Source organism: Solenopsis invicta, chromosome 1 (assembly GCF_016802725.1).
Source record: "Solenopsis invicta isolate M01_SB chromosome 1, UNIL_Sinv_3.0, whole genome shotgun sequence".
Lineage (NCBI taxonomy): Eukaryota > Metazoa > Arthropoda > Insecta > Hymenoptera > Formicidae > Solenopsis > Solenopsis invicta.
The window spans coordinates 19,333,990-19,359,444 of record NC_052664.1 but is presented as its reverse complement, the minus strand read 5'-3'; the positions used below and the strand labels follow the sequence as shown (position 1 = coordinate 19,359,444).

Sequence of the window (25,455 nt, the reverse complement as noted above, 5' to 3'; positions counted from 1 at the left end):
GTATTTCCTTCTCCCGCTCTCAGGAATTAGATTGAATTCATTGAAATCTGCTCTCGTTAGTGACGAAACTGGCTCGTGAATTGCGGAGGACATTACCTCCCAGAGGCGTAATAACGATTCGCGGGACCTTGAGCGAAATAACGAGAGCGAGTGCCCCCTTGAGAAAAAATGCTAAAGAAATAGCAGAGAGAAAATGCTAAAGAAGCAAAAACCGGGAGAAGCGGAAAGAAGGAAAGTCGAGAGAGAATTTTAAAGGAAAGAGAGGAGAAGATAGAATCTCTATGCATGAAAATAAATTTGAAATTTACTTTGACGAATAATATCAACGAGATCAAATTATTGTGTAATGTTTCAAATATACGTTCATGTAAAAATTCAGAAAAAAAAAATCCCGGATAAAACATAGAAGCCTTCCAAAAATTTTTAATTGTTAACGATTTTAGAAACTTCTCCTAAATATTCTTGTTTCTTATACAATTTAACAAGTAGAAAATTTCGATTTTACAATCGCATTTTATACGACGTCTGACAAAGAAAGGAAACTCATCGAAAAGTTACTATTATTACTATTTATTTTTATTAATGTTATATAGATATATATATAAAGGAAAAAAAATCATAAAATCTTTATTCAATATATTGTTAAAATATAATCTATATATTTTATAATTGTTTTACAAATCTTCTTATGCAATATTTTAATTTAAAAAAAATTAATAATTTAATTTTTGAAATATTTTGGTAAGTATTTATAAAACGTTCAAATAATCGTTATAAATATTTTGTAAATTTTTTATAAACATCGTGTGCTGCTTATTCTGATCTTTGGTTTTATCCCTCTTGCTTTATAATTTGTCATTATATTTGAGTTCAACGACTGACAATGAGCCCAAGATTCCAATGAAGTAACATATGAGTGTGAAGTACAACTCTAGTCTCTACTCCTCGTTATTGTGAGGCCTCTGGACCTATCGCGGAGGAGACTACGACACCTCGCCCACTTCTTTGTCACGCCGCTGCTCCCTCTCATCTCCACTTCCCCGATGATTGTTTTCGTCGACGACGTCGTCGCCGGCTGAGCACGCCGACGTAAGAATGAGAGCAGGGATGTGTACAACGTGCGCGTGTATGCACTCGCACGGCTATGAATTAATGTCGCGCATACCGATGTCGGGAGAGAGCGGATAACGGATGGTCGCGCGGATAAAGCGACACACGTGATCGCCCCCCGTCACCGCGCGCGTAATATATTAACACGTGGTAACGTGACCGTCGTCGGGTAAAATACATACGTTTGTTTCCCCGCGATCGTCATCGTCTGCAATCGGACGAACGCGAGAGAATCGCGGAGATACGGTTGACGAAGCTTGGACTGTTGTTATCGTAACCCACGCTTATCCGTCGTTTTTATTGTCACAATGTTGATTGCCGCAATAGGCTCGTCGTTAGGCTCAGTCATTGATCGTAAATATAAAAATGACAATATATGAATAAGAAAGGAATAAAATCGAAAGAATATTGCCGAGAAAAGTCGTTTGAATTGTCATTATTATTGACTCTGACTCCGTATAAATTTATAAAAGATTTCAAGATAAACTGTTTATGATAATTACTTGAATGTTTTGCAAATATTTAATAAAACATTTATAAAATGTGTATAAAATATTATTATAAATATTTAATTTGTATTTTAATAACATGTTGAATAAAGATTTTATAATTATTTTGTTTTATAACATACATATAAAATATTTATATGTTAAAAAAATAAATATTCATGAATATTTATCATAAATATATCATATGCTGTCTGGAAATTGAAATAAACAACTTGGTTTGCGATATTCCTTGGATCACTATAAATATTTATAAAGAAAAAATATATATTACAGTTATTACGTTTTATTGTATTTACATATAAAGTTCGATTGCAAAAAAAGTTTTTTTTTGTTCTTTTACAAGTAACGCGCAAAAAATTCTTGTTACATACTCCCACATAGAATCCCATCGCAATCTGCCGTTAATATCCATAATTCGCAAATGATGCATCGAGCAGATAATTGAGAGGCAGAGGCGCGAAGGCTCGTCCCGCGGCTCTCCTTCGCAAGATCGAACAATGTATAAAGAAAGATAAAGGAAAAAAAAAGAGAGCGGAGAACCAAAAGAGACCTTGTACCAATTTCCACGAAGATTTCGGGCGAAGCGTATAATTGTGGTATGCGATGGCCGCGTTCCTCGCTACACGCACGTGGCAAGAAGATTGAAAAGAGACGCGAGACGCGACACGTCCAAAAATACATGGTTCTCCTCGGCCAACGAGTTGAATCCGCTGCGTACTCTTCCTTTTCTTCTTCTTCTACTCTTCCTCCCGACACTTCGCCGAGGGAGGACCCTCATCCGCACGCGTCCCTCCATTCCAGCATCCGCACCGCCGCAGAGGCGCAGATGCTCTCTATCATAATAATCTCTATTTTGGACCAGAGGGTCGGCCGCTCTCTTGCGGCAGATGTTCCCCTCGTTCTCTCAGAGTTAAAAAGTCACCGAGTAGGGAGAAGGTCGAGCTCCGAATGCATATTACGCTCGAAGGAGACGAATGGGCAAGTGGACAAGCTAGACACGTCTAAAAGCTTATAATGGGATTGTCACACCGCGGGTGAGAAGAGTGAGAAGGGAAGGAGAGGGTAAAAAACAGAGGCGAGAGAATGATGAAGGGAGGGAAGTTGGAGCGAGAGAAAAAAGAAATATTGTTGACGATTACGCTGAGGGACCAATATGAACTGTCCTCTTCTTTGATAACGCCTAGAGCAGGGAATGATTCTTATTTTCGAACGTGATATATTTTTCACACATTTTTATATAGGACCTTCTCAATTTGTTCCTTTATATAAATAACATTCCCTGTAAAATTGAAGACTAATTAGTGAATATTAATTCGTGTCGAAAATTCAAAACAATTTAACAAGTGTCACGACTCGTTTTCAAAAATAGTAGTCTGATAGTTTAATAGTCTATAAATTGATATTTTATTATTTAGTTAATAATTTGAAGGATTTATATATGTAATTATAAGATCTTGAATCAATATTGGGTTTGCATTTATGAAATAATTAAACAGATTCTATATTACGTAATTTTATAAGCGTTACATATGTGTATATGATTAATATGAGAATGATATAATATTATTATATTATATATGTATATGTATATACATATATGTATAGTATTATAATTTTTAGAAATTAATCAGAAAAATTAAAAAGTAAATTTTTTTCTAATTTTGAACTCGATGGGGCACAGGTTAATACCATCTGATCGATTTGAAATTTTACGTGGTCTCTTTGTGTAATGGGAAGAGAACTGTGAGATTCTGCTATTTAAATTGAAAAAATAATAAATAATTCTATATAAATAAAAACCATGTTAGCTTAGAGGCACAACTTAACGGTATTTAGGCAGCCAAAAGAAACATGTACAAGCTACTCGATGAGAAATGAGAATGGACATCAATTCAAATTCGTCGAAATCATCAAATTGACATCATTCCGATGTCGATGAGTCACTTCTTACTATCAAGGGGGAACGAAGAGAGAGAGAAAGAGAGAGAGAGAGAGAGAGAGAGAGAGAGAGAGCACTGTCAGATGATTTCAAGGGAATTAGGAGTTGAAGCAACTCGAGTCTCCTTTAGATCCGGTTGCACTGCAGCTTGCAGCCTCGCTAATTACGATGCGCGTCGCACACTGTGTTGTTTTCTAGATCACAAACAGGGCATACGCGCACAAAGGGAAGAAGGGCTTGCTATGACACAGATACGAAAGCCGATCAGGCGTATGCGCTAATAAACTGTTAATAATAGTCAATGTGACTGTGCCGATGAGAGATCGATATCTCCAATTACTAAGTATATTGTACAACTTTTTTCTTTTTTCTATATATAATCTCCGCGAAAAGATAGTCGCATGTCGTGTAGCCTCTTTTTTACGAGAAGTATCCTATGTTGTTTATTGGTATCTTTAATTATCGAGAAAATATTGTCGCGTGACGGAAAATGTTGCGATAACGCAACACTCCAGATAATGGGAGGATACAATGCCGCGTTTCTTAGATAAATCTTTTATCATTAGTATACCATCAGTGTACGCGGCAATAATGCAAGACATTGCCGCACTGTTACTCCGCACTATATTTCAGAGTCTGACTTTAATACACAAAAATTTTCCTAAGATACTGTCGAATGGAAAGCAGCTAAATGCTACTCTCGCAGAAGCCATTTATGCATGCAGATCTTCCCAAACAGCATATAATATTTGTGATAAATGTTTATAAATATTTATTATTTATTTTTTTTTATATTTATAAATATTTTATGTATACGAATGAAACAAATCATGAAATCTTTATACAAAATGTTACTAAAATACAGACTAAATATTTTATATAACATTTATAGTAAGTAAAAAAATTAATATTCATAGTAATAATTTTATACATGTTTTGTAACTATTTTTATGTGATATTTTCGTAAATATTTGCAAGACATTCAAATAATTATTATAAATGCTTTGTAAATCTTTTGTAAATATTGTGTGCTGTCTGGGTTCCTTCTCGTCATGCAGCCGTTCCACGATCCTCGCAGCGCTCAGAGATAAATTTCCGCTGACGGTTAACTCTCGACAAAATTTATGATCGCATCGATCCAGGTTTTTTTTCCTCCTCGCGCGACTCATATTGGTAAGCAAGAAGTTGCGCGCTCCCCCGATGACGCGGAAATTTCTTAAGGCTTCACGCAAAAGCGACCCTGGCAAAGTCTTCGTAATACCTCGCCTTGCAGGAGACCCCCACAATTGTGCAACGCAGTCACTACGTTGTTATGACGATGATGACGATGACGTTGCAAGGCCAAACGTCCTAAATCGCATAGCACCTGCTTATAAGGTCACTGCGCTCTCGAGATATTATTGAACCGTACGCGATTATTTTTAGCTGATGCTTCGTATTTGTGTCGTGCATAATATGTATTATTATGTCACGTTCTTTTTTATTATATATATAAAAAATTATATCACAAAAAATTATATTACACTCTCTCTAAGAACCGTTATCTCTATATAATTTTTTTTTACAACTGCGTATTTTTAATCATAATAAAGAGATATCATCGTTTGAAATGACTTTGAAATATAAAGTGTACTTTTGATTATAGCAATTATTTCTACTACACGTAATATATTCTATTTATTTCGCCTTCTCATTCGCGGTCATGTGGATTACATGCAAATATAAGTAAAGTAGGAAGAGGAGAAATGATAATTAACAGACAGAAACCAATGCGTAAAATTGACTGTATTACAATGCTAATGTATTTTAAATATTTAAAACATCTTAATGTTTTTTTGTACCTTTTTTTTGACCTTTATTTTTTCTTCTGCCGTTTCTCTGGCGTTTTCTTTCCAATAGCTTGCGTGCTTTCAAGATTTGTTCGGGTCTCTTCAGCTCATTCTTTACTTTGATTTTATCTTTAAGTTTCTGGTTGTGCCGCGCCCAATGTGTGTTTGCTGTGGTCCGTACTGAAATGCAAATAAAATACGCCAATCATTTTTATGAGTGATACTTGGAATGAATTGATATGCGCAATATAAAAAGGAAAAATTTATAAAATGAATATTTTCATATATGTCGATTAAATATATTGTTTAGATTAATTAGATTGAAAAATGGATAAATTTTACGTTTAATGTGATTATGTTGACTTACAGTTTTTCATCTGCGAAGATTCTTCCGTACTATCATCTTCGCTATCATTTTCATCGATTTTATTCTTCTCCTTCCACACGTTATAACGATTTGTTTTATATGTTGCAGGTATCCATGCACCCGATTCAGTGCGTATTTTTTTCGCTTTCGGATCCTGTTGATATAATGTAGAAAATAAATTCATACTTCATGACAAATATGGATTATACATGACTAATGTACGTACCCTCTCGACAGTGACCATTTTCTTCCTTTTCCTATCCCATTTCTTCAATTGCATTTGCAGATGTCGACCCTCTTCGTTATCTGCTGTTAAATCTATTTGCGCCTTATCAGCTTCAGTCGCAAATGTATTAACAGCTAAACTAAAAAAAGCAAATATCGAATACAAATAATTGAAAATTAAAAATATTTATGTGTTATATACATTTAATTTTAATTAAATAAAAATAGGTATTAATATTGTACAATATATAATAAAAATTCGTAATTAAAAAAAATTATGAAAACCAAAATAAATTACAAGAGTAATTCTTACCCATCTTCTGTATGCTTATCTGGTGCAGAATAAGGTATATAATATTCTTCGTCTCGTTTCGTTGTACATTTCTTCTTTGAAATTTTGTACAAATCGTTACTGCTTATTTTTTTTGGAACTACTACCGTGTTGAACGCAGCATTAATTTCTTCCGCGTTGCTGGACGGCAGATTGATTTTTTTAGATGATTCTATAAAAATTGAAAAATTCAACACTACTGCTACATATATATATCATTACATATACGTATATATCTTGTTATCAGAATATCTACCTGATGCTGTATTGATTTTATCGGTTTTACGTTCTTCCACTTTTTTGTGGAAATTAAGAATATTTTCCTTATGAAACATTCGTTTCGTCTTCATCACCTGGTAGTCAGTTGAATTTGTCTTTGTACCAATTTCAAATATCGTCTGTTACATATAAAAGACATTTAGTTGAAAAAGTATAATATATGTACTAATATATGTAAAGCGTCACACTCACTCCTTGTGGTCTGTAATTTTTCATCCTGGATATTATATCTGCAGCTGCATGAGAATCATCAGAATACTCTGGTAAAACACCAGCTTCATTTATGCGAAGCTCCTTAATTCTTTTAACACTTTCCATTGAAGCACCCGGTCGCGATTTGACATATTGTTGATAGGCATTATTGCATACTTTTCGCATATTTATCTGGGGAGGACATAAGTATTCATTTAATGCAACAAAGAAACAAAGGATTAGCTATATTAATTTATACACAAGATATGCTCAATTTGCTTACAAGATCAGTAGAGGTATTATGCCAATTTATTAATTCAGCTAATTCCTCCTCTATCATAGCCTGTGGCAATTTTCCTACGGCGGATTCCATATTTTCAGTGGATCCTGTAGTCGGCACTATCGTTAATGGTCGGCCAAGGAACAAATGCAGATCTAGGAGATAAGGATACTCGTCTGAGCTCACAATATTATATGCTGTTCCAGCACGTCCAGCCCGAGCGCATCGTCCTACAAAATTATTATAATTGGCATATAGCTAAACGTAGTTTAATAATAATAAAAATATAATAAAAATAATTTAAAACAATTACGAGAGAACATACCTACTCTATGTACAAAGAGTTTAGATTTTGCAGGAAAATTAAAATTAATCACAAAGTCGAGATGTGGTATGTCTATTCCCCTAGCGGCAACATCTGTCACTATGAGAACTCGCACTTTACCCATTTGAAATTTAGCTGCGTTTATTTTACGCGCGGAAGGGTCCAAATTTGAATAAATAAAGGTGTTAGATATACCCGCCTTATCCAATATCTATAAAAATTGTTTTATATATCTGATTATTTGACTGCTAAAATATTTACGGAATATATTTAAGAGGTGATTATATACATAGATGATTACCTGATGAATATATTCCACGTGATGCATAGTTTCCACAAATATAATTGTTTGCGACTCAGGCTTAATGATTCTTTTCAGTAAACTCAAAAGTACAGCCAATTTCTCTTCAGGACGACATGTAATAAAAGACAAAGATAACCCTTCAGGCAGCTTACTCTCAACATCCAAACGAAGTAAAACTGGGTCGCTCAGACCAGCTTTCGCAAAGTCTACTAAGATCTTAGGCAAGGTAGCAGAGAATAATAATGTTTGACGTGATTCTGGTAATCTGTTCACAATTTCTTGTATCTGTTCCCCGAAACCCATTTCAAATAATCTGCAATGTTTCATGTTTACACAAATGCAAATATTAAAAATAATAAAATATAAAGAGAAAAAATTACCTATCAGCCTCATCAAAGACGACATATTCAACATTTTTCAATTGCAGATCCATTTCCACACATATATGCAGAAATCTACCTGGGGTAGCTACAATGATGTCAGGATTTCCATGAATCGCATTAAATTGATCGTCCATACTATCACCACCCAGTATCACCGATGCCTTAAATCCTGTAAATCTTCCTAATTCCTTTATGAATTTCAGTGTCTGCAATGCCAGTTCACGTGTAGGTGACAGTATTAATGCACGTGCACCTGCCTTAGCTTGCCTTGCTTTGAGTTTTTCAAACAAAGGGATTAAGAAGCAAGCAGTCTTTCCACTACCTGTTCTAGCCATCGCTACTACATCTCTTCCCTCAAGAGCCAATGGTATAGTCTATGAAAAAGTAAATCGTTATTAATGTTTTAATCAAGATTTATAACATCAAGTTACAATTTTAAGTTATATTTGTTTATAAAATATACACGTTTTTTAATAACCTTTCTTTGTATAGGTGTAGGTATTTTGTATCCACGTTTGAGGATTCCCTTCAATACTGGAAAACTAAGGGCCATGGATTGAAACCCTCCTGATTTCTTGCAAATCTTCTTTTTAATATTAGTGATTTCATTATTCTCATCATTGTCACTAACTGTATTTGGATCGGCAAAGCCAACAAGATCATTATCTTCCATCCTGCTGCAATTAATCACAAAAATCAATTTTATTAAATATAATATATTACAGAATACAGTATATTACACATAAATATCAATTTAACACATTTTATTTAACCCTTTCACTATGAACTTGGATAACCATAATCACTTTTAATCTATTTAAAGTAGTTCAAAAAATTTTTTTTTTAATTCATGAACATACTTTTAAGTTTCTAGAACAAATGTCTGTACTTTATTTTTAAAAAATAATAATTTAATTATTGAAGATTAGTCACAATTTAAATAAAAAAGTATTTAACTTAAAAAAATTTTAATTGTTTATAATGCATATAAAAATATAACTATGGTTTTCAAATTTAGATATGGTTTTGAAAAAAATATAAGAATTTTATTCCTTAATTATTCGAGTATATGAAAATGAGTAATAAAGAACAAATAAGACATTCAAGTATTGTTAAGAACCAGGCATTTTTTATGTATTTTGGTACAAAGTATCTTTAAAAGAAATGTCTTACTCCCACATAATGTGATTCGACGCAATTTATTTCTATTCTCCAAACCCATTTTTTTCAATAATTTTTTTTGAGAAAAATAATTGTTAAATAAATATATATATTCAGATATTAATTTAGAATAAAAATAGAATATAGATAAGATGCTATTTTTCACATTGTATCATAACAATTAACATATTTAAAATGTTATAAATAATATTTTTCTCAATTTAATCAATACTTTTATAATATGCTGTTAATATATTTTTTTTAATGATGTATAAACTTACTCTGAAGTTTTAAATTTATTAAAGATCCAGATTATCAAGTGTCACATGGAACAGAACTATGATCTCACATAACCTCAAAAAAAAGTAAAAGCAGGATTTGCACTGCAACAACGTTATGGCGGCTTTTCATAAATTCATGAGAATATTTCATCACAACTGTTCACAACGATTGGTGCTTGAAATGCTTCCAATAAGAAAACCAATCTTAGGAGCGCAACCAAAGTGAATACGTTCTATATTGCCATTTGTTTCGGCTTGTTTATGGACGGATGCGAATTCGTGCAAGTGGGAAACGTTTAACGCATAATCTTTTTACCATTGAAAATATAATTTTTTGTTTACAAAGTGAATACGAATAAAAATTAAAAATGCCGCGAATTATGATAAAAGGTGGTGTCTGGCGAAATACGGAGGTAAGTGATATAATTTATTTTCTAACCTAAAGCTTTACGTGCGCGTCTGTGTGCGTGTGTGTGGGGTTTGTATGAATAATTTTGTTAAACGACAAAATTCTTTGTTTTTAGGATGAAATTCTGAAGGCGGCTGTAATGAAATATGGGAAAAACCAATGGAGTCGTATTGCATCTTTATTACACAGAAAATCAGCCAAGCAGTGCAAGGCACGCTGGTTTGAATGGCTAGATCCAAGTATAAAAAAGACGGAATGGAGCCGAGAAGAGGATGAAAAGTTGCTTCATCTCGCAAAGTTAATGCCTACCCAGTGGCGAACAATTGCGCCCATCATAGGTAGAACAGCTGCGCAGTGTTTGGAGAGATATGAATATTTACTGTGAGTAACATTATTAGAATATTCATGATTCTGTAACTTGATAAGAGAAGTATAATGATAGTGACATTCTTATCGAATTACGGAATTGTGCTATAGTCTTCATTCAAATAGAACAATTTATTTTAAATAATATAATTTTAAGCCAATTGAATTATAAATACATTTCAGTGACCAAGCACAAAAGAAAGAAGAAGGAGATGATGCTGTTGACGATCCTCGTAAACTTAAACCTGGTGAAATTGATCCTAATCCTGAGACAAAGCCAGCAAGACCAGATCCTAAGGATATGGATGAAGATGGTAGGTTGAAAGCTTATTATTAATAACATTTTACCATAGAAATAATTTATGATAAAACAAATGAAAGTTTCTAATAATATTTTATTTTTTCACAGAATTGGAGATGCTGTCCGAGGCACGCGCTAGGCTGGCAAATACTCAGGGAAAGAAAGCCAAACGTAAAGCGCGTGAAAAACAATTAGAGGAGGCACGCAGGCTTGCCGCTTTACAGAAACGTAGAGAATTGAGAGCTGCTGGTATTACTGTATCTCAAAAAAATAAACGTAAACGCGGCGTCAATTACAATACAGAAATACCATTCGAGAAACGGCCTGCATCTGGTTTCTATGATACCTCCAATGAACATGTCGATCCTTTGGCAATCGATTTTTCCAGAATGAGGCAACAACACCTAGATGGTGAGCTTCGACAGGAAAAAGAGGAAATGGAGCGCAGAAAAGATAAGCAGAAACTGAAGCAACGCAAGGAAAATGATATACCTATGGGTATGCTCAACAATGAAGAGCCTGTAAAGAAAAGGAGCAAATTAGTCTTACCGGAACCACAGATATCCGATCAAGAATTACAGCAAGTGGTGAAACTTGGCAGAGCTTCAGAAGTATGTTTTTCATTATTTGTTATATTAGAAATTACGTGATAATTATGTGATTTTTTTAATATGTACTTGATGCTTAATATCTTATTATTATAGGTTGCACGAGAAGTTGCTACTGAGAGCGGTATTACACTCTCTGACAGTTTATTGGCCGATTATTCTTTACCTACAAATGCATCAGTAACACCTCGTACACCGGCCGCTACAGACAGAATATTACAAGAAGCTCAAAATGTCATGGCTCTTACGCACGTAGATACACCGCTAAAAGGTTAAAATATAATAATTTGTTATATTTTATGAACATGTTATCAAACTTTTGTTCAATTCGACATTTATATCTTTTTCCAGGCGGATTAAATACTCCTTTGAATAATCCTGATTTTACTGGCGTCGTACCTCCTACCAATGTCATCGCAACGCCGAATACAATTTTGGCCACTCCGTTCAGATCGCAACGCAGCGATGGAACACCTATAAATTCATTTAATACACCTGGCGCAGCGTCAGTACGAACGCAAAATGGAGTTTTGGCGGCAACACCAGTTCGCGATAAGCTTAATATAAATCCAGATGAAAGTGTAGATGGCTCAGAAACTCCACTTATACAAACGCAGGCCAAGAGTTCATTGCGTGCGGTATTGAGTTCTTTACCGGCACCGTGTAACGATTATGAAATAGATATCTATGATGGAGAGACAAATGAGGAAAATACGAGTGCCCCTACAACTGAGATGATCGAGGATCAAGCGGATATCGATGCGAGACAACAGCAGGAATTATTAGAAGAAAGTACGTCCACATTTGAATAATTGATTGTTTTATTATATTACAGCTTTGAGTTTTTCAAACTAGTTTCAGTTGCAATTGCTGTTTTTGTGGAAAAGTTGTCAATCTTTTGCTTAATTTCCGTTATTAAAATATGCAATATAATTTAAATATCAAAAAATAAATAACAAAAAAGAGACGTTTAAATCTAAAATTAACGTTTCAACTACACAGAGTTTTCGTCAGCTTCTTTATAATATTTAGGATTAGTAAACTAAACTATTTTTGATAAAAATCGCGAATATATGAAATAAATTACAGATCTCATTGGCACAAAAACATTTAAGTGAGTTGTCAAAATGGTATAATTCTTTGACGTAATCAAATATAGAATTCCGACATCTATTTATCATTTAGTAGCGAGAATGGGTTGAGTCTAGTAATTAAAAAGAATCCGTGGTAAAATTCTATCCCTTTAAAAAAGTATTTAATTGAACAATTTTGATTTTACCGCGATTCTTTTTAATTACTGGACTCAATCCATTCTCGCTATTGAACAATGAATAGATGACGGATTTCCATATTTGACCATGTCAAAGAATTTTACCATTTTGACGACTCAGTTAATGTTTTTGCGCCAACGAGATTTATAATTTATTTTATATATTCGCGATTTTTGTTAAAAACTACGGTTTACTAATACAATTTACTAAATATTGTAAAGACGCTAATGACTTTGTGTAATTGAAACATTCGTTTTAGATTTAAAAATATCACTCGAGTAAAGTATTATTATAAACATATAAAATCTGAAATTTAATTTTCATTTTATTGTTTTTCTAATTATATTTGTAAATAAGCGAGCTTGTCTTCTACATTTTGTTAAAGACAACGTTGTTAGTGTGCATGCAAATGTTATATTTGAATATTTCTTCTTTTAATTTCTTGAGACAATTTGTACGTTTTGGCTTATTTAAGCCTTTTTTAACAATTTTTTGCAATGTTACTTTTTTGTTATCTTGCATTATTTAATTACAAGTAGGTTATTTTTGTAGAAAAAAGAGAATTAGCACGTAGATCGCAAGTAATACAAAGAGACTTACCACGACCTGCGGATATAAATATGAACATTTTAAGACCATATATGGATACACCGTTGACTGATCTGCAGAGGGTAATTTTTTTATATCAAGATTCATTCATGATTATTGATTTTTAATTAATTTGTGTTATTCTACTATATTATAGGCAGAAGAATTGATAAAGAGAGAAATGATCACGATGTTGAACTATGACGCACTACAAAATCCATTACCGTCAAGTCGAAAGAGTGCTGCAGCGTCGTTAGCTCAGGCTCAGGGTTATTTGGAACAACATCCATACGATATTTTTGAAGAGAGCGAGCTTCTTAATGTATATATATCATAAAATATCTTTATTATTTCTACATTATTAACACATTAGTTATTAAATCAGTGCTATACTTTTAAAATATAGGCTAAAAAAATCTTAGCTGATGAAATGGCAGTTGTAAAGGAAGGAATGGCACATGGAGAATTGAGTTTAGATGCTTACACTACTGTTTGGGAGGAATGCTTGTCGCAGATCTTATATCTTGAAACGCAGAAACGATACACTCGCGCAACGTTAGCTTCGAAGAAAGATAGAGTAGAAGCATGCGGGACAAAATTAGAGGAAAATCGTAAGCGTATGACAGGGGAAGCTAAACGCGCAGCGAGGATGGAAAAGAAATTGAAGGTGCTTACAGGAGGTTATCAAGTAAGTAAAACTATATCATTGTTTATAATTCAATATAATGTTGCAATGAAATGCGCAGAACAAATATCCAAATATACAAAGGTGTATGTTAAATGTTAACATTTTTTAAAAATATATAATACATTATTTGTTATGTAATACTCAAGTTAAAACAATTGACCTATATAAAAAAGTCAGATTTTATATGATTCGTTTAAATTAAAATCTAAAAAAAATTCTAAATTGACGAGAGATTTTTCGCTGATGATTTCAATATGGCCGCGGCGAGTAGAGAGTAGCCTTAATTGTAATTATCACTTTGTTTCTTAAATAGACTAGGACACAGGTGCTAACGAAGCAACTGCATGATTTGTGGGAGCAGATAGAGCAGGCGCATGTCGATCAATCGACATTTAAGTTTTTGCAAACGCAGGAAGAGGCGGCAATTCCGAGAAGGATAAATGCGCTCATGGAAGATGTAAACAGGCAAACAGAGCGAGAACGCTCGTTACAAATGCGGTTTGCTCAGTTGCAAGATCAGTTGCAGCAATGCCAGTTAAACGATATGTCGTCTTAGGAACACATGGTAGTATGCTAAATATGCGGAACATAATGTAATATATATTATATTACCTTATAATACATTATGTGACTTGTAAGATTTTTAATATAAGCCATAAAAATATGATGTGCTATTTAGAATAATCTACTCTTCTCTTTTAAGAATCAAATAGGGATTCAATATACAATGTCTATTGTCTCTATGATAGCTATAAAATTATCAATATCATTTTACTTATCTGATTCGAGTTAGTTAATGAAAATGACAAATAATTATCGTATCAAGCAATAGTTTTATTTTTGGATTTGATTCTTCATATTTTGCGAAGAAGCAGAAATTTGTGACAGGAAATTTTTTTTCCTCTATGTGCTGTAAAATATTGTGATAATAAAATTCATGATATAAGTTATTGAGTGATAATCTATGCATATAGAAACGTAATAATATACGTATGTTGTACAGAGGATAATTTAAAGATTGCAAAAGATAAAACTGGATGATGTATAATAAAAATAGATAATACATAAGTGTGGCAGTTGTACGATTTATAGAAACAGATAAAACAGAGAGATTTTAGACACGGCTTTTATCAGAGAGTAACCTGAGAGCGGTTACATTCTGATTTTTTCCATGAGACAATCGAAATCTTGAGTTATCTCAAATCTCAAATTATCCATAAAGATGATCACTGAACAAATTAAAAAAATATAGTAGTGTTGCAACAATATATATATATATATATATATATATATATATAACAGGATTATAAGTATGCATACTTATTTATAAATCATTTAAATAAAAAATCATGAATTTAATATCTTCAAATATGTCAATCACAATTTTTTATCTATAGTCGATAATGTCAACGCTCTCCAATTACTGCTACATCCTCGGGCGATTCACGAAAATTTCTTCAGAATCGATCATTGGTCAATCTTTAATAGTATATATATTGTCTGTGATATCAATTTCGAAAATGGAAATGTACTGACGGTACAGGGAGTTTCAAGAGCCCTACGAAAAAGGTCAGGATAGTCAGGTTTTTTCTCTTTACTTTCGTTTAGCGAGGATCGAAACCAAAGTATAATTACCGACTAGTTAAGCCAAAAAATCAAGGGGGCGTAATCGATCGAAAGGTCGTGCGCAGTTCACAAATGATATAGCTCATTTCCTAGAGGGGCGTGTCATTACGTAATACCGACAAAATGGCTTAATCAATAGAACATATTGCACCAAAAAGACGCGCTATAAATGTTTCTATATTGCATCTACTCTTCTTGAGGTATATACATATGTATATGCATTTGAAAATTATAATCGATAAATATGAGTCTTATTAATTTAACATGAACAGTTATCAAACAGTCTAACAAATATCTTATAGTCTGACATTTTTTAGTTTTTTCGAAAATTGCCTACTCGTATTATTTTCATTCTTATAATTATTATTCTTAAAATTACGGAAGTGTAGTTATCGATTCGATCTATTGTACTATTATCCCATCTAACCCAACATCAACTTTCCATTGTACCATTTTCCACCGGTAGCTTATCCCTTGCTCTCACCTATACTTATCCTCTATACTCATACCTACACCGTGAAAAAGCAGTAACGATGCCACCAGCGTGTAGCTGGTAAATAGCGTTGGCTGCCGGAAGGCAGATGTTAACGTCGTCGTCAGCTAACCTAATCCCGTATTGTCGATTGGTCGGCGCACCGCGACTGGCGAACCGGTGTCGAATCAGCGTCGTCGATTCGTCTGGCACCGCCCACCACCCCTTTGCGCGCTCACCCCCACAAGCACGCGCCGCCGTGGGTGGAGTCGACCAATGACACAGTGGTAACGGCCGTCTGACAACGTGGCCTCCGGGAGCCGCCCCCGTAGTTGCCGATGGCTAACTAACGCTACCCCGCTATAGTCGAGTCAGCCACTCGGCCAGCAAGTCCCCGGGCCGAGTCTAGTCGCTAGCTCGCTGGAATTCCCCACCCTATCTCCCCTCCGCTTCCGTTGCCCCTTGTCCCCACCGAACGTGTAGGCCAACGTGCCAACTAGGGTGGTGGCGGCGACGGCGGCGGCGGCGGCAGCGGCAGCAGCAGCAGCAGCAACGGTGGTGGCGGCGGCGGCGGTGGAGGTGAAGAAGAGGTGTTACGCCGTGGATTCGCGTGACGTAACCCCGGTATACGCCATCGCCGTGGCCTCCTCGCCGCGACTCGCGGTCGTTTAGGGATTGGCGTCGGTGTGTTGGTTCGCACTCGGCAACCATCCACCCACCCTATCCTTTCCCACCCCCTTTGGCATCCCGTTCCACCGCCCCTCGCGGATACCCACCACCGGACCGTGTCGGCCGTATCGGGGAACGACCCATGATTCTCCGTGATGTGGCTACGGACAGGAGAGATAGCTGCTCCGGCAGCCAGTCGGGCAACAACCCCTATATACGCATACACGGACGAATAGACACAATCACACACGCGCGCAGACACATGTATACATAGACAGGGGTACGAGTACGCGAGTACGCCCTTCCCGACGAGAGAGAGAGAGAGAGATAGTCCGAGAGAGAAAGAGAGAGAGAGAGAGAGAAAGAGAGAGATGGAATAGGTACGTCGAGGCTCGAAGCCATCCCGTCACGGAGAATGCTTCGGGACTTCGCGCGACCTCCTCGGTGCCGCGTCGGGACCACGGCCTCGGCTATACGTCGTTCTCTGGCGATGTTCGACTTTTGAACAGCTGCGGAGGAGATGGGCACAGGTCAGTCTCCTAAGACTCGCAGCATCTCTCTCTCTCTTTCTCTCTCTCTCTCTCTCTCTCTCTCTCTCTCTCTCTCTTATCTTCGCTTGATCTCTTAACACGCGGTAAAGGATTTATAGCTAGTGCGATGATTATTTATCGCGACGAAAATATAGGGGTGCGTGACGTGACAGTGACTTAACGCAGCAGTTCGCCATGATTTGCGTGTTAATTCGAGGTTGTTTATTGCGTCTTAAAAAAATCGTAAATCGTAAACCATCAATCATCTTGACGGTATTTCAAAAGTTTCTCCGGATTTTGTTTCTATCTGTTGATAGATAAATGTTTTCCAGATTTGAAAAATTGTGTTACCGCGCTCGGGAAGCGATTGCAATAGTGCTGGAACGATCAGCTTCTACAAACGGCTAAATTGCGAAATTGAAAAGTTGTGTATCGCATTTACGCGATTAATAGTGTTTGAACGTTTATTTATTAACAGGTGAATCGTGTTGTTCGAGATATGTTATAAATTTTATATTGCAATTGAAAAATAATTAATTAAAGAATTTTAATTAATGGATTTAGTAAATTGTGCATTGGTTTTGGAATTTGGGAAGTATAGTCGAGAGATAATCAGGGCTGGGCAAAATACATCATTAATGTATGTCAAATACAAAACACACAATGCTGGCAATCTTATAGTCTTATATTTGAATTACAAAATACAAAATACTTTTAATTTTTTTATTTAAATTACAAAATATAAAATACTAGATTCCAAATTTTTTAAGTGAAAATAATACAAAATACTTTTTAATTCGATCTTTTAATTATGATAATATATTAAACTTCCTCATTGAAACTAAGTGCTATAATATTACGCGTTTAGTTTTTAGCCGATCGACAATGAGTGGAAGAAAGTTAAAATGTACTTATTAGTTGTGATTGAATTTCATAGGGAAAAAATCAGAATTTAATCAAAATTTTCATTAACTAATAAAGGCCGAACTATTGATGTATCGAGCTACATAGAACCGAAGCAAATTAGCTTAAATTAACTCATTTTTTTCAGTTTCAAACTGGTATCGTTGTGTCATATCACATATGAGAGTAATTTAAGTTATTAATTACAATTGTTACGGATTTTTATTAAAGATTTTTTGGTATTTTAAATACAAAATAGATTAAATAACCTTTCTAAAATACAAAATAAAAATTGTATTTTAAATACAAATATTTCAAATATGCTCAGCCCTGGAGGCAATTAACAGTGCTTGAATGTTTCAATATATTTATGGAAGAAATTACGATTATATCGGAAATTAAGGAATTGTGCCTATCAACATCAAACTAATTAAAAATACTTAATGTTTAAATAAAAATATTTAACAGTTAAATCTTTTTATTATCTATATATATGTTGAGTGATATGTTAGTAGTGATATGTAATGATATATGAAGTAATGTTTAATAAGAATTTTAAAGTATTTAAAAAGTAATTTTGCGAATAAACAAAATACGTATTTAAACGGATTTTAAAATAATTATATCATCTTTAACGTTTGATCCATTATGCATCTTTTTCCAGATAATTAGAAATTGAGAAAAAATCTGAAAAATATAAGACACGTTTTACGTGTTTCGAATAACATGTTTGAGAGTTAATTAGAAAGCGACGTTTTATTACTCAGTTTCACTTAACGTGCACTTGTAATTTTAATATAAATTGTACTTTCATAATTTAATTTGCTTGGAAGTTAAAATAAAAATGATCAAATCTCTTCTGAAAAATGTGCAATTAACAGTCTTCTTGAAAACTCGATCATTACTTTATATTCTTAATGAATATCTCGATTTATAAGGCATTTAAAAAATTTCTACTTAAATCATGCTGATTTACAACATTGCAGAATATTATTAAATTGTCAAGAAAATAACAAATTTAAACTAAAATTATTTTTGGAATATAGAAATTATTTTTGAAACGATTTAAATATGATAAAAAAAGAATTATCTATTAATTTAATTTTAAATTTAATTTGCTACACAGCACTGTAGAATATTAGGAAATTGTCAAGAAAGTTCGGTCAAACCTTGATAATTCAAATCTCAAGGAAAGAGCTCGAGTTATAAAGTTTTTCGATTTGAAGTGTTCGAATAAATGAGGATTAACAATGAAAATTTGATTTATGGAGGTTTTGTACAAGAATTAATAATTTTCTAATTATAATTGCTGTTAAAGGAAAAAAACTTAATTTTTGACAGTGAATTATTTATTGCATACAAATAAATGTAATCATAAAAACCAAACTATTACTCATAATTATTAAAAAATATTTGTAATTTTTATTGTTTAATATTTGGCAAAAACAAGGATGAAATAATTCCATGAGTATTGCGAGCATTAAGTGAAACGCACTCATTGCTATAATACAAGTTTGAGTTATAGGCGCAGTAACAATAAAAGTTTGACTTATACAGATGAACTTCGACTTGTAGAGGTCTGACTATTTTAAATCCAAATCACTGAGATAAAATAATATCGCTAAATATCTAATAAATAATTCGAGTTAAGGCAGGTTTTGTTTCAACTTAAAAAGATTTGTCCGCAACGGAGCGAAAAGGAATGAACTAAATTTTTGTCTTGTAAAAGCTTCCGAGTGAGTTGTAAAGGTTCGAGTTATCAAGATCCGACTGTAGAAAATTTAAAGTAAAATTATTTTTGGGACATAGAAATTATTCTAACAATTCTAACATTTAAGTAGAATAAAAAAAAAGTATTTAAGAGAATGAAAAATCAGCTGAGATACCGAGATAAGATAATCAGTTAAAGCTAATCGACGGTTCTAGTTTCTGTTGAGTTCCGAGATTAACTTATGTAATATATATCATATAAACAGTGAATATGACATGACATAAGAAATATAGGAGAAGAAGAAGAAGACGTTGGTGTACACGACGAAGGCAGTAATCCGTTGGGGTTGAAGTAACCCGGGTTGATCGGGTTAGGTTGGTTGGGTGTGAGATGCGAAGGCGGTTGATTCCCCAGGACGGAGAAGGAAGGCTTTGGTTGGCTTAGGCATGGCCGTGTTTTTCTTGCCGCGGATCATTAGGACGATTAGGGTTCCTACGAAAAGGGGGAAACAGATTAGCACCGGTGATCTTCTTGCGGCCCACCCGCTTTTCTTAAACGGGATTTCGCGAGGTTCTTTAACCGTCGGTCCCTTTTTTACTTAATAATTATTTGATCGTAATAAATGATGTAGTGTAAATCTAATAATATTTGATTTGTTATTGTGATGATTGTGATATTATTATACAATGTTTGAAAAGGTATATTTATAGTTATAATTATTTGGTACTTTGAAAACATAGAAAATATATGAGAAAGAGATTATCATAAGAATTTTTATGTGAGCATTTTGAAAGAGTGACTTGAAAAATTTAATCGCGTAAAATACGACGCATTTTTTGTTTTAGGAGACAGATTACTTGACATACTGTGTGATGTATGCGGTGACCGTAGTTCTGGAAAACACTACGGCATCTACAGCTGCGACGGTAATATTGATCAATAATATTTATAACAAAAAGACAAATTTTTTTACAACATTTTTTTTACAAAACTCACTTATTACATGGGTAGAAAGAATAATTATTTAATAAATTAATTAAGGGAATGCGTTAAATTTGAATATTAGAAACCAAAAGAGGAATAATGATATCTCTCCAATTCGATTTCTTTTTAAAGCTTGTAATTAAAGCTCTCAATAAAATTAAATAATAATAGAGAAATTAAAAAAATAAATTTTATTTTTGTCTATTTAATTGAATTTTTTTCTGTAGTGTATTATTAGATATATGTATATCTGCATGTAGAGAATTTTTTGTTATATTTTACCACATTCACTACAAATTTTACTATGTGTAGTAAGCTTGGGGCAACTTGGCAACCTATCAAATATAGTATTATGAGTAATAATAGTAATTTTTGAAATATACAAAAGACATTTTATAAACCGTTTAATAAAAATTATTATACAACATTGCAAAATGTTCTAATGCAAAATTTTTACAACTCGAAACAAAATTTTCCTATAAAATGATACACATCGTGTACGAAATTTGTCTTTATATGACGATATATTTGCTGTTATGCACTATCTTTTGAAAAACATATTTATTTTAGTAGGAATTGAATCCGGCATCTTTGAATTACGAGTCGCCTGTTTTATTGTGCTATAACATTTCTTCTACTAACATGTGGCATTATAATTGTCTATTTATGGTATAAATAACACACCGATCAATTTACATGCTGCATTGCACAATTTATTTAAGCTATTGTATATATTTAACACTGATCGGTATTTATCCTATTTAAAATAATAAAAAAGCATAAACTGTTCAACATATTTTAAAATCATTAAAATTTCATACTGTTTAGTAAAAATAATCAAACATATTTTATATTTTAAATAAATATAAAATATGTATGTCAAAATGTAAAATATGTATAGTAGTAGATGATTAATGAATCAGAGAAAATTATATACTCGTAAGTTTCTTCGAAATACAATCGTAGTTCTACGATTATCATAATGTTCGGGATAAATTTTATGAAAACTTTCTCTTTGTGAAGATAGTTTAATGATAATAAATTTGATTGGCAACTACTGTGCCACATTGGTACATGTGAATTTTTCATGGTTCCCAGGTTGCTCGGGGTTTTTCAAGCGAAGTATACACAGTAATCGGGAGTACATTTGCAAAGCCCAGGGTGCAAAGAAAGGACGTTGCCCAATCGACAAGACTCACAGGAATCAATGTCGTGCTTGTCGTCTCGCTAAGTGTTTCGAAGCTAATATGAACAAAGACGGTAAGTACTATGAATAATATTAATGTTTCCAGTGTGATTTGACGAAGTAACCAATATGATAAGTTGTTTATATATTATTTTATGATTCTAATTGTTTAACTATTAAACTTACATTTATCAAAGACAGTTGATTTTCAAGTTAAACACAAAAGTCACAATAACATTAAAATGACGTAAAAATGAATCACGATTGATGGAAAATTGGCTTTTAATATTATTTATCACTTATCATTTTGAAACTAGTTTGACGTTATTTTGATATCAATGACTTTTTGTTCTGATTGGATTATTTTGTTCGAATATAAATTTTTATTTTTGTATTTTTGCAATTTTTTCTAAGGATTGTGAAGTATTGAATTGTTAGAATATTGACTTACGCGAAACGAAACATAATAATCGCGTACATTTACTACGTAATTATTACGTTTCTTTAGTTAAAGATTATATTCTTTAAAGCGTTTCTTTAATTAATCAAAACAAACTTAATTTGATATTATTTAATACAGTTATTCATTTTTTTAAAGTTTACATCTTTCTGAGAATTTTGTCAAGATTATTTTAAATTCGATTGTTTCGTATACTCTATTCCTTAATAAAATATTTAAATTTCTGGTATTTTTATATTTTATATTTTTTTCTATTTTACGTATACAAAAATGTTATTTTTTTTTCTTTTAACGTAGTTTGTCTTTTGAGATGTATTTTAACGCGTCATATATAATGATGTAAGAATATATTTATCAAGTCTGTCAACTGCGAATGACTGCAAGAATCGCTCTATCGTCTCTTGTATTTTCGCGAAAGGCCGCAAGTAAACCACGAAGAAATCGACTGCATAACTATCGGTCAACCAGACCCTCCTAAATAAACCTACGGCAACAAAGCGTTGACCACAGGTCGAACAGTTCACGCGTTATCAATGTAAAAGCTCACTTGATGAAGTCGATGTCGACGAATAAGACGTCATGCTGGTGAAAATTTCAGGTACTAATGCGTTATCTCGGATTGAATAATATTTTGTCTGTATTACTTTGTATTACGCGATACTATGGGAAACTCGAATGTGGGTTTGCTAACCGTGAAGGCGCCGTAAATGGATCCGCACTGTCATGCGACGTTTCGGTTTTTCGATGATGTCTCATTTGATCGATGTCATGTTTCTCAGGGCAAACACTTTTGACATTTAATATTAACTTCATTTATTCGTACAAAATACGAAATGTTAAAATGAAATTTTCAAACTTCTTTAATCTTTTTAACTGCTTATTTCAGTTGTGAGCTTCTTTGTACGTGGTTTTACTTTTGATTTGACTCATTCTGTTTATTTCTTCTTATGAAGTCATTACTTATCAAATTTCTTGTTTCTGGATTAGGAATTGTAAAAAAATAAAACTATGGGTAGCTTCAATACTAGTTTGCACAACCACGAATGTTTCTCACTATTAAAAGAAAATAACGCAGCTTCTAATAAATATAAATACAAACACATGTATTTGGATAATGTGAATATATATATGAAGAATATGACAGAAAATAGAGAGAAATGACGAGAAGAGAGAGAAATATTAAATCTTTTTTTTCTTTGAACTCTTTGTTTGCGTTTTTCAATTGTTTCAATATTATTTATAATAAATATTATTTATACTAAATAAAAAAGAGAATCGGGAAAAAGCAAAAGTCATGAAGTGGCAAAATTTGTACGATAGCTTTCAATTCTAAAAGTACTGTTATATTTGTCTTGTAGCCAATTTCTCAAGCGTGTTCGTTGACAGATAGAAAATTTCTAGAGACTTGGGAACTTTTTTATTCTGCAGTTAATTAACACGCTTGAAAAATTTGCACGACATTTGTAACAGTATCCTAAGTTAAAATATTCGTAGAAACATTAGATCATCAAACAACGATCGACTTGGGCAGAAGTTAACTTAATTCTCTCAGTGGCTACTTGAAGGTGTATAAATCATTCATAGGCAAACGGGAAAACACAGGACTTATGCTAACGTATTCTCCGAGTTGTTATTCGGTTCAGCAGCGATATTTAGAAATGAGCGAGCTTGATCTTCTCCACGAGAGTTACACGGATGGGCTAGGTGTACACGGGTCGATGTTCCTCGCCATCGACGGCGATATAACAGCGGTGGAGGCTCGTTTTCTGGGACGCTTAGCGGGGGCTGGATTCTGTGCGGAGGTGGAGAGAGACAGCGGTGAGGTGGAAAGAGAAAAGGTGGATGGGACGGGACTCCCGGTAGGATGGGCGGGAGAGAGGGAGGGGGAGGGAGGACGATACGAGACCGCTTGGCAGGGATGAGGGTGCTCAGGGTGTCGGGGGTGTTTAATGCAGGACGGGTGCTCCGGTTCCCAGCGGTTGTCGAGGCTCCAGACGCGAGTAAGAGAGGAGATTCAATTAGTGGCAGAGCTTCCTAACGTTAAGGAGACTCCACACGGGGGTTGAAACACCAGGTCTTCCTCGTCCCGCCGCGCCGCTTCCTTTTGCCGCCACCTTCATCCGCGAACACACTCATACACGCTAACGCTCTTCCACGTCGTTCTCTCTGCCTCTGTTTCGAAATTACTTGTACTTTGTTGGCGGAGTTAATTAGACGCTGTGATTAATTGCTGACGTATAGCCAGGACAGCAGAATGGCGTTGGGGCATTCTTTGTTTCGTAGATAACTTCCACGGGTTTTCCTTCTTCTGCAGATGTATATCGCTCATTCGCTGCAACGACATAACTGAAAAATTGTTATTTTTAAGTTGTTTGTAAAGAAAGAGAATTCTAATGAGAATTCAATACATTGAGAGAAGAGCTACTGATACTTTTATTCCTCTACAACCAGTAGACCACATTGTTATATCAAAATTGCAATTAAAAATGATTTTACAAAATTTTAATGAGTATTTGGAACTGGAAAACCTTGTTTTTGGAGTTATATTATTGTTACAGTAATATGTAGGTATAATTCAAACTTGATGACAGTAGTCGTCGAAATATTAAATATGTTAATTTATTTGCAGAATGAAGTGTTATAAACCTTTAATTATGATTATTATTTGTCCATTTTAGATACCTGTAAATCCATAAAGATTATTATCAAAGTAAATAACTGAACTATTCTGTTAACTGCATGTAGTCCGCTTAAAGCTTTTTGTTAAAAACTTTTACTTTTATAACTACTTTTTGAATTGCACTATAACTATTACTAAATCTATGTATAAATGGCAAAATATATGAAACAATGCAAAGAATTACATTTTTATTACCGATTTAGATACTGACAATGTAAAGATGTATATTTTGTTAATGAAATTTATGCATTCTATTTAGTATTATTATTATGTATTTTATATTAATAATACTATTATTATTATTATGTATTCTATAATTATAATAATAATACTATTTAGTATTATTATTATGTATTCCATTTAGATTATTAAAGACAAAAATCTGGTTGGGGCTGATCAAGTTAAGACTATTCTACTAACTTTTTTACGTCTGATAACACGCGATACATTATCACTGATAAATTTTTTAGAGTTTTGCGCACATAAAA

At 33.6% G+C, this 25,455-nt stretch overlaps 4 protein-coding genes across 12 annotated transcripts in view; 3 read left to right on the top strand and 1 right to left on the bottom strand.

Annotated features, from left to right (window-relative positions):
* The window catches only part of LOC105201125, a 38,783-nt gene extending 32,832 nt beyond the window's left edge, over positions 1-5,951 (top strand). For all 8 annotated transcript variants that reach the window (XR_005576235.1, XR_005576234.1, XR_851007.3 and 5 more), the window contains one exon: positions 5,863-5,951. The gene's annotated coding sequence lies outside the window, so the exon portion shown is untranslated. The remainder of the gene's footprint in view (positions 1-5,862) is intronic.
* On the bottom strand, positions 5,323-9,647 carry LOC105201124 (ATP-dependent RNA helicase DDX54). The gene is made up of 12 exons (XM_011169018.3): positions 9,516-9,647; positions 8,552-8,750; positions 8,071-8,447; positions 7,688-8,003; positions 7,387-7,597; positions 7,065-7,291; positions 6,782-6,973; positions 6,567-6,708; positions 6,293-6,482; positions 5,981-6,119; positions 5,755-5,908; positions 5,323-5,567 (listed from the first exon to the last, which is right to left on the bottom strand). Exons 2-12 carry the CDS (start codon positions 8,744-8,746, stop codon positions 5,383-5,385), a joined length of 2,328 nt encoding a protein of 775 aa, XP_011167320.1. The 5' UTR covers positions 8,747-8,750; positions 9,516-9,647; the 3' UTR covers positions 5,323-5,382.
* A 104-nt stretch (positions 9,648-9,751) lies between these two features.
* LOC105201128 (cell division cycle 5-like protein) lies at positions 9,752-14,806 on the top strand. The gene is made up of 10 exons (XM_011169026.3): positions 9,752-9,928; positions 10,040-10,305; positions 10,474-10,604; positions 10,700-11,202; positions 11,296-11,470; positions 11,551-11,991; positions 13,023-13,141; positions 13,216-13,380; positions 13,465-13,746; positions 14,060-14,806. Exons 1-10 carry the CDS (start codon positions 9,884-9,886, stop codon positions 14,300-14,302), a joined length of 2,370 nt encoding a protein of 789 aa, XP_011167328.1. The 5' UTR covers positions 9,752-9,883; the 3' UTR covers positions 14,303-14,806.
* Positions 14,807-16,833: 2,027 nt separating this feature from the next.
* The window catches only part of LOC105201129 (nuclear receptor subfamily 2 group E member 1), a 29,628-nt gene continuing 21,006 nt past the window's right edge, over positions 16,834-25,455 (top strand). Inside the window, exons 1-3 of one of the 2 annotated variants that reach the window (XM_026132878.2) lie at positions 16,834-17,043; positions 20,503-20,583; positions 21,740-21,901. In XM_026132878.2, the coding sequence (XP_025988663.1) occupies positions 17,034-17,043; positions 20,503-20,583; positions 21,740-21,901 (253 nt within the window). In that variant the 5' untranslated portion in view covers positions 16,834-17,033. The remainder of the gene's footprint in view (positions 17,044-20,502; positions 20,584-21,739; positions 21,902-25,455) is intronic. The other variant, XM_011169027.3, reaches the window with a different exon arrangement.

What these genes read in the sequence shown, in the direction of transcription:
- LOC105201124 (XM_011169018.3), bottom strand. Translation starts at nt 8,746, where the DNA reads ATGGAAGATAATGATCTTGTTGGCTTTGCCGATCCAAATACAGTTAGT. An exon ending in AAAATTACAGACCACAAGGA is followed by an intron (nt 6,709 to 6,781) that starts GTGAGTGTGACG and finishes TATATGTAACAG; the next exon opens with ACGATATTTGAAATTGGTAC. An exon ending in GATAAGCATACAGAAGATGG is followed by an intron (nt 6,120 to 6,292) that starts GTAAGAATTACT and finishes TGCTTTTTTTAG; the next exon opens with TTTAGCTGTTAATACATTTG.
- LOC105201128 (XM_011169026.3), top strand. Translation starts at nt 9,884, where the DNA reads ATGCCGCGAATTATGATAAAAGGTGGTGTCTGGCGAAATACGGAG. An exon ending in CGTTGACTGATCTGCAGAGG is followed by an intron (nt 13,142 to 13,215) that starts GTAATTTTTTTA and finishes ACTATATTATAG; the next exon opens with GCAGAAGAATTGATAAAGAG. An exon ending in AAGAGAGCGAGCTTCTTAAT is followed by an intron (nt 13,381 to 13,464) that starts GTATATATATCA and finishes TTTAAAATATAG; the next exon opens with GCTAAAAAAATCTTAGCTGA.